At 39.1% G+C, this 13,306-nt stretch overlaps 1 protein-coding gene across 1 annotated transcript in view; it reads left to right on the forward strand.

Moving 5' to 3' along the window:
- TECTA (tectorin alpha) overlaps positions 1-13,086 on the forward strand; it is a 122,103-nt gene extending 109,017 nt beyond the window's left edge. Inside the window, exons 25-32 of the mRNA XM_069946674.1 lie at positions 1,517-1,627; positions 2,197-2,399; positions 2,806-2,969; positions 7,270-7,518; positions 9,391-9,553; positions 9,914-10,001; positions 11,130-11,246; positions 12,636-13,086. Of these exons, the coding sequence (XP_069802775.1) occupies positions 1,517-1,627; positions 2,197-2,399; positions 2,806-2,969; positions 7,270-7,518; positions 9,391-9,553; positions 9,914-10,001; positions 11,130-11,246; positions 12,636-12,718 (1,178 nt within the window). The 3' untranslated portion in view covers positions 12,719-13,086. The remainder of the gene's footprint in view (positions 1-1,516; positions 1,628-2,196; positions 2,400-2,805; positions 2,970-7,269; positions 7,519-9,390; positions 9,554-9,913; positions 10,002-11,129; positions 11,247-12,635) is intronic.
- Positions 13,087-13,306: the final 220 nt, after the last annotated feature.

Raw genomic sequence — 13,306 nt, forward strand, 5'->3', positions numbered from 1 at the left:
ATAGAGTGATGTATTATGGGCACCTTTTTGAGGACAGGATGAGGTTTAGATATTTGTGGATTTGCTTATTTGTCATAGGCCTACTTGACAGAGTGTTTTTGAAGTGTGCATAAAGCCCCTATTACACCAAGCGATTGTCATTTAAAGATTCATAGTAATGATCGATCACTAGCGATAACTAGCGATTTTATAGCGAACGATTTACACGTTACTACATGTAACGATTGCTGTACTGTAAGATCATTTTTGCGGCCGTTACACGTCCACCTAATTGTTCTTGCGAAAGAAAAATGGTTGATCATGTTTTTTTATGAACCAAAAAAATTATTACACAAACAGTTTAGCGAATTATTATTCAAAGACCAACAATTTTTTTCAACTCGCTGAAAGATCATGATGAACGAGACTATAACGATTTTGTGTTCTTCATTCGCATGTTTACACCTATTTCACCTAAAGATTATCGCTAACAATCTATCAATTTAGCGGGTTTTGAAAGATAATTGCTCTGTGTGCTAGGGCCTTCAGACTGCTCTGTTTTATGTATATGCAAGAATAAGGCCTTATGCACACGTTCAGTATTTTTTTTCTGGTCCTGAAACAACCGTGAGAAATTACGGATTGGACATCCGTATTCCATCCGTATTTCCGTAATTTCATTTTTTTACTACTCATTGCTTTTCAATGCACTTCATCCGTATTTTTTTGCGGAAATACGGATGCCAACATGTTACAGTCCGTAAACAATACGTAATCAATTGATTTCAATGAGAGGATCCGCAAAAAAAAAATGGGTCCGCACTAGGACATGTCCTTTTTTTTTTTTTTTTTTTTCAGGATAGATTTACATCCATTTCTGCTACTGATTGATAGTGTGAATAGCCCAATAGACATCAATGTGCACTAACTCGGATCTGTAAATACGGATCCGTAAATTAGGGGACGTGTGCATAAGGCCTTAAGATGTGTGAATTCTTGTACAGAGTTTTTTTTTTTGTGAAAGTGCCAATAGTGGTATCCAAGTATACTAACGTTACCTAGAGCAATATAGGAGTAAGTATAAGTGAAAGTGCCGATCCAAGTTTACTACCCCTACCTAAAGCAATATAGAAGTCGGGGGAATGCACGTCAAGAATATTGCTTCACGACATCTCAGCTCTGGTGATAAGTGAAGATTTCCTAGTCCTACAAATTGTTTGTGGACATGAGTTCTTGGATGAAGTATCTGTATTCAATGTCTCATATTTCTATGAAAATCATTGGATTAATAACAATTGCAAAGAGAAATTGCTATGTGTTTTTATTTAATCCCAGAGACTCCCTGGTGTAAGATTTAGGAAGTGTATGGTGTTATCTTTTTCAATGGGCCACAGGGACATGGTGACCACCTGGGAGATGAGTTAATAGGCTGCTCTCGTTGAAAACTACTACTGATTCTGTATATAACAACTAAAATATAGTACAGCACTATTTTTTCAATAGACTAACATTGTCTCTTTCATGTTTTCAATTGTAGCAGGAGTGATTGAAGACCCCTGTGTAGGTGCAGACTGCCCCAACAGAAGCTGTGAAGTGGACAATGGAGGAGAGCTTTGTGGCTGCATGGACCCACCAGTCTATGGAAATGGTATGGGCATTTAACCTGTTTACATAGCTAGCTCTATAGGGGGCACTCACACATTGCAGCTGCCACATGGGGATGAAACAATATCCACGTATAGTGGCCAGTAGCCTAACAGCCTACCAGCCTACCTCTCTGCCTTACTGCTAAAGTAGCAGTTGACAGAATTATAATGGAGCCCTATGGAACTTCCGGTAATCAATGTACCGTAAATTCCATAGGGCTCCATTATAATTCCAACCACCGCTACTTCATTCTATCGATCGGCAGGAGTCTCAACACCTGGACCCCAACCTATACAACTTCTGACGTGTCTTTATGATATGTCAGAAGTTTATTTATTGATAGGTACCCTTTAAGCGCTGTTACTGTATATCTCCAACCAAAGGGTGTTCTGGGTGCTGAGGTGTTCAGTATTTCTCTTGTAAGTTTGAGTGACTGGGCGACCGTGCCATACACTGCTACAAAAAGACCTTTCAAGTGGTAACCTAAAAAGTAATTAACACTACACCAAATTCATGAAATGAAATGATATATATAAATGTGTGTGTTTAACTTTCTATGTGCTTTTCTAGATACCCATGACATCATCGATGCCGAAGTCACCTGTAAGGCCGCTCAAATGGAAGTATCGATATCAAAATGCAAACTTTTTCAGCTTGGTTTTGAGCGGGAAGGCGTACGGATTAATGACAGACACTGCCCTGGCATTGAGGGAGAGGATTTCATATCTTTTCAAATAAATAACACCAAAGGCAACTGTGGAAATATTGTGCAGGTATAGGAATACTTATCTTTTTTACATAAACACATAAACATGATTTGGTCCCTTGGATTTGCTTCAAATAGCCACTTCTGTTTCAAAACACTTTGCATAGATCTATAGTACAAGAAAATATAAGAAATTATGTATTATATCTTATTAGACAAAAATGCCTCCTTCTCCTGCTATCAAATATCTGCCCCCCCCCTCCTGTTCTTTCACTTTGAAAAATTAGCTCCAGAAGACAGCTCAGTAAGTAAGGGGAATAAACTCAGGGCTTTATCCCTAGTTTGAATTGCTCTCTACACCTTTATTATGCCTTCTATGCTGCTAATGCTTTTTAGGCTTTTAGGAAACTAAAGGCCTTTGTTGGACTTAGTGTTACCAAGTAGTATTGTATTTGTTATATATTACCTTACAGTCTAATGGAACCCATATCATGTACAAGAATACTGTCTGGATAGAGAGTGCAAACAACACTGGTAACATAATTACACGGGACCGAACTATCAATGTGGAATTCTCATGTGCGTATGAATTAGACATCAAGATCTCTTTGGATTCTGTTATACGACCTATGCTCAGGTAAACTACTATACCATATGTTATTAAACCTATAATAACCCCATAAAAAATTCAAATCCACAAAAATACTCTTTATAAATCCAAATAAATTTTATTGAAAAAACAACAACCCGTAATCCCATAAAAAACATAAATCCACACAGACAGTTTAAAAACAGGAGGAGTCAGGACAAAAATTATACATGATTGTTCACAAAAATGTCATAATGTATCACACACTAGCCAAATGGCTACAACAATGCTCATATGGTAATATCTATTATTGCACTAAATGGTTATGGATAGATCCCTATGTATTGCAACAACCCCAAATAGCAGCAGATGTATATTGCACACACTATATATAGCAGCATACAATTTATTGCACATAAATCCCAATTCAGACTATATGTGTCATATCCCTGTAAGGATGCACTAATGCATGCACCTATATCCCTATACCAATGTATACCAAAGCCAAGCTGCAGGGTTAATAATCCACTGAGATCATACTCAAAGCAATATGCCGGGATAAATCACTCACCCAATCTGAATATCCTGACTCCTCCACTCCACACCCCAACGCGTTTCGCCGCTGCTTTTACCAGGAGCGATGGATTGGAGGAGTGTATGGTGCCTTATAAGGGGGATATACGTCTGGTGGCCAATTATGTAAAGTGTCCGGTGTTAACTTACCGGCGCGTCCATGAACGCATGGTGAGCCCCCCGGACGCCATGTTCCTTCTAGTCTCCGCCCACAGATCAGGCGTCATGGCGCCATCATTGGGGGCGGGAGTGTCAGGAACACAGCGTCCGTCGGCGCATGCGCACACCGACGCGCAACACCCGACGGCCATCTTGGAGATGGGAAAATCGCCCATATCCATGTGAAGCTAGTAAGGATGGTTGAATGAGAGAGTGTGTAGTGAAACTTAAAAAAACAAACTAAAATCTAATGTGCAATCAAAACCATAGGTAAAACTAAAGTGACAAGTGCAGTATGCTTCAAAAATTGTGTGATCACCAGAATGACAATAGTGATGTTGTGTATACTGTGAAGATTAATTACAGAAAGAAAAAATTATTTTAATCCAAAACATGATTGTGTATATATGTATATGCATGATAATAGTAACCTAACAAAAACTAGTGTAGAATGTGAACCTAATAAAGTGCTGTGTGATCTAAGTGAATTAGATGAATAAATACCATAATGCTCTCCAATAATAAAATAAGATGAATTCATATCAAAAAAATATATCCCACAAATATTGTAAAGTGCAAAAACTTGTGTTGGTGATCTACATATTGTGTTCATAAGTAAATTTGATAATGGAATAAATAGTGAAATATTGAAAAATGTCAGAAAAGACCCTAAACAACAAAAATATAGTAAATAAACAAATAAAAAATAATAATAAAAAATAAAAATTATGAAATGGATAATAAAAATGTATAACGAGCAAAATAATTTAAAAAAAATTCTAATATCAAAAATGAACACAATAAAAATCTGAAAAATTATTATAAAGAAAAATATGATAATATAAATCGGTGAAAAAGTATAATTATGAATTTTCAAAAACAGGTTTGTTTAGATATGAATTACTGATAGAATCATTCGTAGCTTCATCTTCCACAGACAAAAGGGTCCAAAAATTTCCCATACAGTTAGCCCCAAGATGGCCGATAATGATGTCTCTACTCCTATTAAACAAACATAAATGTGATTAATACATAATTCAATATGGCAAGTATTCATGTCTATACCATATGTACCAAGTACTAAACAACAATATTTAAAGAGTTATCCAGTGATAGAAAAACATGGCCACTTTCTTCCAGAGACAGCATCACTCTTGTCTCCAGTTCAGGTGTGCTTTGCAATTAAGCTCCATTCACTTTAATGGAACTTAGTTTCAAAACCTTTCCCAAACTATAGTTGTCTCTGGCCATGTTTTCCTGATACTGGATAACCCCTTTAACAACTTTTAGTACCATGACATGTTATGTGCCATGTTATAATTCTATGAGCACCAATTGACTTATCACTGTGAATGCTGAAGTCATTGATCTATTTAGGACCACCCAACCATGCCCCTAGCGCTTCTATGGTTAGTCTACCCCTTTGAGCACAAACGTCAGAGCAATGGTTCATAAACCCAGTTTCCTATTAACAAGACTAATGATAGTATAGAAAATCCAGGCAATTATAAAGTGCTAGCATATACTGTTTTTGCAATACTATGCACTTATTGTCAAAATAAAGTACCAAGAAGGGGTTGCTGAATTCGAATATGTGAGCAATTAGGAAAAGGAAAATTTCTGATACAAGAAGAGATACAGATGGACATGGGGGCATATAGGTTCCGTACAGCATCCTTCTCTTAGTTTGCTGCAGCTGGCTCACCATATTGCTTGATTGGGTATTAATCTGGTAAGCCCTGCACTGTCATCAGAGACAACACTTGTGACTGCAGGATGTCAATGAGTTTTTAGTGTCCCTCATATCACTATTAGGAGTGACCTACCATCAAAGGTGATGGCTCCCGAGATCATACACCATCATCTGGGACAGTGTGTTTCCACAACAAAGTCAGAATCGAAGCTCTCAACCCAAGGCCCCAGTAACCCAACCATCATTAGATCCGAAACAGAAGCTAAAGACTATTTAAAGCGTAACTATAATTTCAGTAGCCAAAAAATGAAATTCCTCAAATAAAAGGCCTTCGTGTTACCCTTTAAAAAGAGCCCTAAACTGCGTTGATAGCGTGTACGCTCGCTGAGATATCCCCAGTTGTTTGGCTCAGAGGAATAAATGAATTTTTCTTCTGGCTGAGAGAAAGTGGGCGTGGCCTATCCCTCATCTCCCTGGCTGCGTCCCTCTATCCACTGACCAGCACCTTAGCAGATGTATCACACATAGCAGGATTAGATACAGCCCCAGCATACAGTATCACAATGTAAGATTAGATACAGAGCCCCAGCAGATGGTATCACACACAGTGGGATTAGATACAGTCATCTGCTCTCATTACACTGTAGGATAATGTCAGCTCCAGCTCTTCCCCTGCGCTGCTCCTCACACACAACACCCTCAGCTCTGCTAAGTCCCCTCTGTGAGGGGAGGGGAGGGGGGAGAACGTCCTGCTAGGAGGTGGGGGAGGAGGTTTTGTTTATGTCTGTGTCAGGGCTGTTATCTGATCCTCCTGTCACAGTCCGTACACTCAGGACGGATCTGCAGGGAGGGGGCGTGTCCAGCAGGAATGCAGAAATAAGTCAGAGCCAGAGAGGGCTATAAGGGCATAATCAGCCTTATGTATTTAAAAAACTGTTCATTTTAGGTTATTAATGTATATTGTAAAAATTGTTATGATGCCCTAAGATAACTAAAACTGAAAGGTCAAAAATATAGTTACGCTTTAAGTCAAGTCTTCTGCAGTCCAGGCTTCTTGTTCACTATAGCAGTGATAATGAAGGATAGGGTGGCTGTCTGTCAATGGTAGGACATGCAATGGGTGCAAGACACCAAATTTCCTTTTGCCAAGCACCTGGAAATGGTCTGGATAGAGACAGTGCTATGTAATGAAGGTGCCAACTGTGTCTGGATGGTGGACAAGGAAACTGTGAAGGCTGCTTGTGTTTGTTGGCTGATCAAAGAAACCTCTGTACAGTGGCCTGTCTGGGCTGTCTGAAGCCTGTTTTCCATGTGTACGTGCCCTCTTGTATCCTCTGCTTCCAACACCTCCTAACTGCTTATAAGGCCTACATGGTGGGAATTTGTTAAAAATGACCATCCTGCTTCTCTCAGTCCAAAAAGAGTCTTGTAGAGGGATGTCCATCAGTCAGCAATTTCCCACCAAGAGGTACACTGCCCAAAAGTAGCCTTTGAGAGCCTTTTTGTAATTTTATACAGTTTAGACAAATCTAAAAGTTTATGGTCTCAACTAGGGATGGTCCGAACCTGCCGAGGTTCGGGTTCGTACGAACCTGAACTCTCGGCAATGATTCCTGCTGTCTTCCACCTCCGTGGAGAGGGTGGATACAGCCGGAGGACCGCCTGGAAAACTGGAGTACAGCCATAGCCATAGGCTGTATCCCAGTTTTCCAGGCGGTCCTCCGGCTGTATCCACCCTCTCCACGGAGCGGGCAGACAGCGGGAATCATTGCCGAGAGTTCAGGTTTGTACGAACCCGTACCTTGGCAGGTTCGGACCATCCCTAGTCTCAACTCTCAACATTTCAAAAGAAAAAAAATAATAATTTTGCTAATAAAGAGAAGCTTTGATCTTAAACATTATTACATTTGTCTACTTTTGCAGTGTCATAAATCTTACAGTCCCGACTCAAGAAGGAAGTTTTACCACCAAGATGGCACTTTATAAAAATGCATCATATAAGCATCCATATCGTCAAGGAGAAGTGGTACTTACAACTCGAGATGTCCTCTTTGTTGGTGTCTTTGTGGTTGGAGCAGACTCAACTCATCTGATATTGATATTAAATAAATGCTATGCAACACCATCAAGGGACAGCAATGACAAGCTCCGTTACTTCATCATTGAGGGAGGGTCAGTATACAATGTACATAGGGGGAGATTTATCAAACATAGTATAAAGTTGAACTGGCTCAGTTGCCCCTAGCAACCAATCAGATTCCACTTTTCATCCCTCACAGACTCTTTGGAAAATGAAAGGGGGAATCTGATTGGTTGCTAGGGGCAACTGGGCCATGTTCACTTTGCACCATTTTTGATAAATCTCCCCCATAGTGTTTCCTAATACTAAAGTGGCATTTCTTGACATTATACAATATTTCAGTATGACCATTCTCCAGCCACATCTACGTGAAACATTTTGAATCAAAATTATTAACATTTTGTTTTGCATTAAATAAGTATTTGATCACCTAACAACCAGCAAGAATTCTGGCTCTCCCGGACCTGTTCATTTTTATTTAAGAAGCTCCTCCTACTCTGCACTGATTACTTGTATTAATTGCACCTGTTTGAACTCATTACCTGTATAAAAAAAAAAAAACTAGCCACACACTCAATCACACTCCAACCTCTCCACCATGGCCAAGACCAAAGTGGACAAGACGAATGGACTGTATTAAAGGGAGGATGGATGGGGCCATGTATCATGAGATTTTGGACAACAACCTCCTTCCCTCAGTAAGAGCATTAGAGATGGGTTGTGGCTGAGTCTTCCAGCATGACAATGACCCAAAACACGCAGCCAGGGCAATTAAAGGGGTTATCCAGCGCTACAAAAACATGGCCACTTTTTCCCCTCTCTGGTCTCCAGATTGGGGGGGGGGGGTTGGGACTCAGTTCCATTGAAGTAAACAGATGTTAATTGCAAACCACACCTGAATTGGAGACAAGAGAGAAGGAAAAGTGGCCATGTGTTTGTAGCGCTGGATAACCCCTTTAAGGAGTAACTCCATTAGAAGCATTTCAAGGTCCTGGAGTAGCCTAGCCAGTCCTAAGACCTGAACCCAATAGAGAATCTTTGTAGGGAGCTGAAACTCTGTGTTGCTGAACGGCAGCCATGAAACCTGAAAGATCTAGAGATTATCTGTATGAAGGAGTAGGACTAAATCCCTGCTGCACTGTCTACAAACTTGGTCAAGAACTAAAGGAAATGTCTGACCTCTGTAATAGCAAAAAAAGTTCTGTTCTTCAATTGCATCAAATACTTATTTCATGCAACAAAATGATTATTAAAAAAATATATATATTTTCCCCAGTGTGTGTGTGTATATATATATATATATATATATATATATATATATATATATATATATATATATATATATATATGGTTTAGGGTGGTATTAAAATATACAAGAGGCTATACTCACCTACCCTGGTCCTGTAGAACTGCTACACTGATACTCCTGGTCTTTGCTCATCACTACTTCCAGCCTCCTGCTGATGCATTATATCCACAAGAGGTGCCAGCTCAGACAATCACTCTGTGAGGCTGGACTTTGTTGCAGCCAATGATTGGCTGAGTAGGATAGTGATAAATAGGGACCAGGAACAATAGCACAGCAGCTGCAGAGGCTCAGGGTAGGTGAGTATGTCTTCTTTTTTACTTTTATGCAACCCTGAGCATATATGTAATTTTTTGAGGGAAGATATAGTAATTTTCCATAAAGGGTTATTTCCATCTGACAGTTATACCCTATCTAAAGGTTAGGGAATAACAAGTTGATCAGGTGGGACCACAGACCTGCTGTATTTTTTTTATTATATAATGTGTTTGTGAGAACTGGGACTAAAAAAAAAAGTTTCACTAAAATGGAAACCTCCTTTTGGTTTGACAAGATAATTTTTAATCTCAACTCAAAAATGTCAGTCATAATATTTGTTTCTCTTATTTTTATTCAATAGTTTATATGAAATTATTGAATTGACATTTTTATTAACCAGGTGTCCAAATATCAAAGACAACACCATTGGAATAGAAGAGAATGGGATTTCTCTAACCTGTCGCTTTCATGTCACAGTTTTTAAGTTCATAGGGGATTATGATGAAGTTCATCTGCATTGTGCCGTATCTTTGTGCGACTCTGAAAAATACTCTTGTAAAATTGTAAGTACAGCGCTGCTGCGGACATATAACTGTTCATAGGATATCTCCTCCTCAAATCAAAACTGACTAAATGGGCACCCATGTAATATTTTGCCACAATGGGGGTCTCCAAAGTGGGTGCTGCAGTTTGAGGCAAACTTTCCCCATCATAAGTAGTTAACTGCTAGTAACTAGTTGTGCTGCAGGACTGCCACAGCTGCATCAATGCGGTAAAAGGGCATTTGGTTCCATTCACTACCTAGTGGCCGTGCATAGTTACTACAGCTCAGCTCCCATCTGTCAAAAATCTGGCAGCATAGCCATTAGTATAAGACAAATGTAAAAATGTTCATATAACTCCATGATTTTCCATTTTGGCAGAACTGTCCACAGAATTCTAGAAGTGCCAGCGATCATGTGCAAGATTCCAAGGAGCAGATTATTTCCGTTGGTCCAATTAGAAGAAAACGTCAGTATTTGCTGCATTTATTTGGTGCTTGTGTCATTCCTCTTCTTTAGTGACAGTATAATGGTGCTTACAATTTAATTGTAAAGAATCTGGATGTAAATGATGTTCTTTAGGGCTATGTTCACACTACGTACAGGTAAGTTTCCGGCCGTAGCGCGCTCCGTGAATAAGCGGCTGGAGATTTACGTAGTTTGCGTACAATGGAAAGTATACGACCTACGGCTGCACAGTTCACACTACGTACAAACTTATGCCCGGATCGTATGCGGCTCCGTAAAAAAATTAACCAGACCATTGTTTCGGGACGGAAATGATGTAACTTACGCCCGTAGCGTTACATGCGGTCCCGTACGTAGTGGTGATTTCTTCATTTTTGCAGCTTTTTGTGCCGATCCAAAAGGTTCTGTGGGGTGTCCGGGGCTAGGCGAAGATTTCCAAGTAAAAGACCGCTGTCAGATCATTACGTACGCCGCTCGGGAAGCGTACGTAGCTTACGAGCGTAAGTTGGCGGACCGTACGTAGCCGGTACTTGCGTAAATCCCGGCCGGAGTTTTACACGTAAATGTCCGGCCGCGAAAAATATGCGGCCGGACATATACGTAGTGTGAACATAGCTTTGAGGAGTAAGGACAAAACAGAGAGCTTGTGTTTTGACTTCTTTATGCATGGTGCCCTACATGAAGGCACTGGCACAGAATGTGTTGTTTGAGGGTGTGTGCACACTACGGAATTGGGGCGGAAATTTCAAGCGGAGACTCAATGATATTCTAAAGCTTAATCCGACATGTCAATTCTTTGGGCAGATGGCAGATTGAGCTACAGAATATCACTGAGTCTATGTATGGGACAGGCAGAACTTCAAGTGCCACCACGCAGACTCCACTTGAAATTTCCACCCCAGTTCTGTAGTGTGCACATACCCTAATACACTCAAGGAAGTTTGATCCTCAGACACCCCACAGAATTTTACTGGTTTTACTCCATGTGAACTGGCCCTTATCTTGTATTACTTTTGTGTTTTATATTTGTAGTGCCAATATTGTAATGTGTTCATTTACACTGCTTCATATTCCAGAACCTATGATCTTGTGCTATGTAAATAATGTCAAAACTCTTATCACCCCTTAGGACTGGACTGGTGTGAGGAAAATGGAGGGTGTGAGCAAATCTGTACAAGTAGACTAGATGGACCAATTTGTAGTTGTGTAACTGGGACCCTTCAGGAAGATGGAAGAAGTTGTCGAGGTAAGGCAGAGCATCTCTAAATATAAAATACCATTTTATTTTGTAAATATCTTAGGCTCTGTTCATATCTGTGGATATTCTTTATTTATTTATTTTTTTACCAAAAAAGGATTACATGTAGAATGAATTTTTCCTTTAAAACAAGGGAGACCTTGGATATCAGTGCGGACTGTCAGACACTGGTGAATCTGGCAATGCATGTAATCCATGCATTGCCAGATTCATTGGCAATCCATTGGATTCTGCTAACCAGCACATTTAGATTCTTCTGGTCATCATCCTAACATTTGACTACCTAATACATGATCTAATCAAGCAATATACATTTTTATGTTACTTTTATCCTGCAGGGTTTAACATGTATTATATTTATTATTTTTAGGCTACAGTATGTTCACACAACGTATAAACAACGGCCGTTATTTGGCACTCAAAACAACAACCTTTGTTTTCAATGACTTCTATTGGGAAATCTTAACTATTTTCAAAAGTTTTCTCTTCTTTTTAGCTAAATAAGTTATTTAGAGAAAATGCTGGCCAAAAATACAGTTGTATTAGAGTTGTGTGTATGCCTACACCATGACCTACCCTGGTTTGATGTCTTATGAAGCCATTCAACGAATTGCTGACCATTTATGACGATGTACATTAGTGGGAGGTGTCATGATCACAGATATTGTCAATGCACACACCCCACTCCTGCCAAAACTGCCAGGATCAGACAAAACTACTTGTAATATGGATGCCTGGGCATATTTGCATGTATAGACGTTATACACTTGTACCTTAAAATAAAATAAATAAAAAAGAGATTTGACAAAAAATTAAATAAATAAAAATGGAGTGCTAATGTATACACAGACACAAATGGTAACAAATTGAAAGTATAACGAAAAAGGTCTTAGCCATTTTAATAAATCAAAAAACAAAGGCTCAAAAAGTAAAATATGTGTCTTGTTCTTTAGGGGTTAATCAAATAAAGATCCACAATACGTAGGTTGACCCCTAGCTATCTAGGAAAATATATATAGACCATTATGTGGCTAAGGAAACCGTCTTCACCGCTTACGATTCTCTCACGCACTTGATCTCCAGTTTCCAGGTCTCACAATTTCCTTAAATTTCCTTCCTTTGTCTCTTGTCCTCTATGGGAAAAGGAGTCGGATTCTTTCTACGTGTCTACATGTTTTTACCTAGAGCACTGAACCGTCATTGTTACCTGCCCTCACAACCTTGTTCTTTTAAAACCAGCGAATTACGGGAATGCATTTTTTTTCCTTTAAAATATAATTGAACCTTTTTTTATTTTACAATTTTTAATCCACCATCCTAAATCTGCCCTAATATTAGACCTGTCTGACCCTATGTTTGCTTCTTATTTTATTTCAGTGTCCAACTCCTCACCGGAGCATCATAGCTGGCTGTTCTACCTGCTCATACATCAGGTCATTGTGCTTGGATTTTATTTATAAAAGTGAAAACTGACAAGAGGACTGAAAACAAAGATTTTTGGGGGAAATGTAGCCCCAGACGCGAAATTGTGCAAGATGAAGGTGCGAACAAAGACATTCTTACAATGTATACTCAGATATTAAATTAAATGCAGTTTGAGTGATTTTCCAAGCAATAAATGGCTGTATGTGTAACCTGTTTAACCATTATATGGAAACTTTGCCCAGTTTGGGTGCTTCAGGTTACCCCATCACATTTCACGGACCATCTGTTTATCGATACATTCAAGACCTCATACAACTTTTTTACTTTCAGTTAAGTATATCTTGTTTTTCAGCCGTCTCATTGCTTTTCTGAAATGATGTTTGGAGACATTAGTAGTCTAAAATTTACAGACTAGTAAGAAAATAGATCACACATTTTATGCAACTTTGTATTAATAATAAAACCATTAAAATATTGTATAATCACAAATGATGTAAAAGATGGAAGCTGCCGTTGAATCTGAGAATTTCTTAGGACCAAAGGTAACAACTTGGGGTGAGTCTGAGGCTGTGGACTCTATTATATTAATATGTGACAATAAGGAAACTCAGGAAAAGCTTTAA

The sequence above is a fragment of the Dendropsophus ebraccatus genome, chromosome 12 (assembly GCF_027789765.1).
Source record: "Dendropsophus ebraccatus isolate aDenEbr1 chromosome 12, aDenEbr1.pat, whole genome shotgun sequence".
Taxonomy (NCBI): Eukaryota; Metazoa; Chordata; class Amphibia; order Anura; family Hylidae; genus Dendropsophus; species Dendropsophus ebraccatus.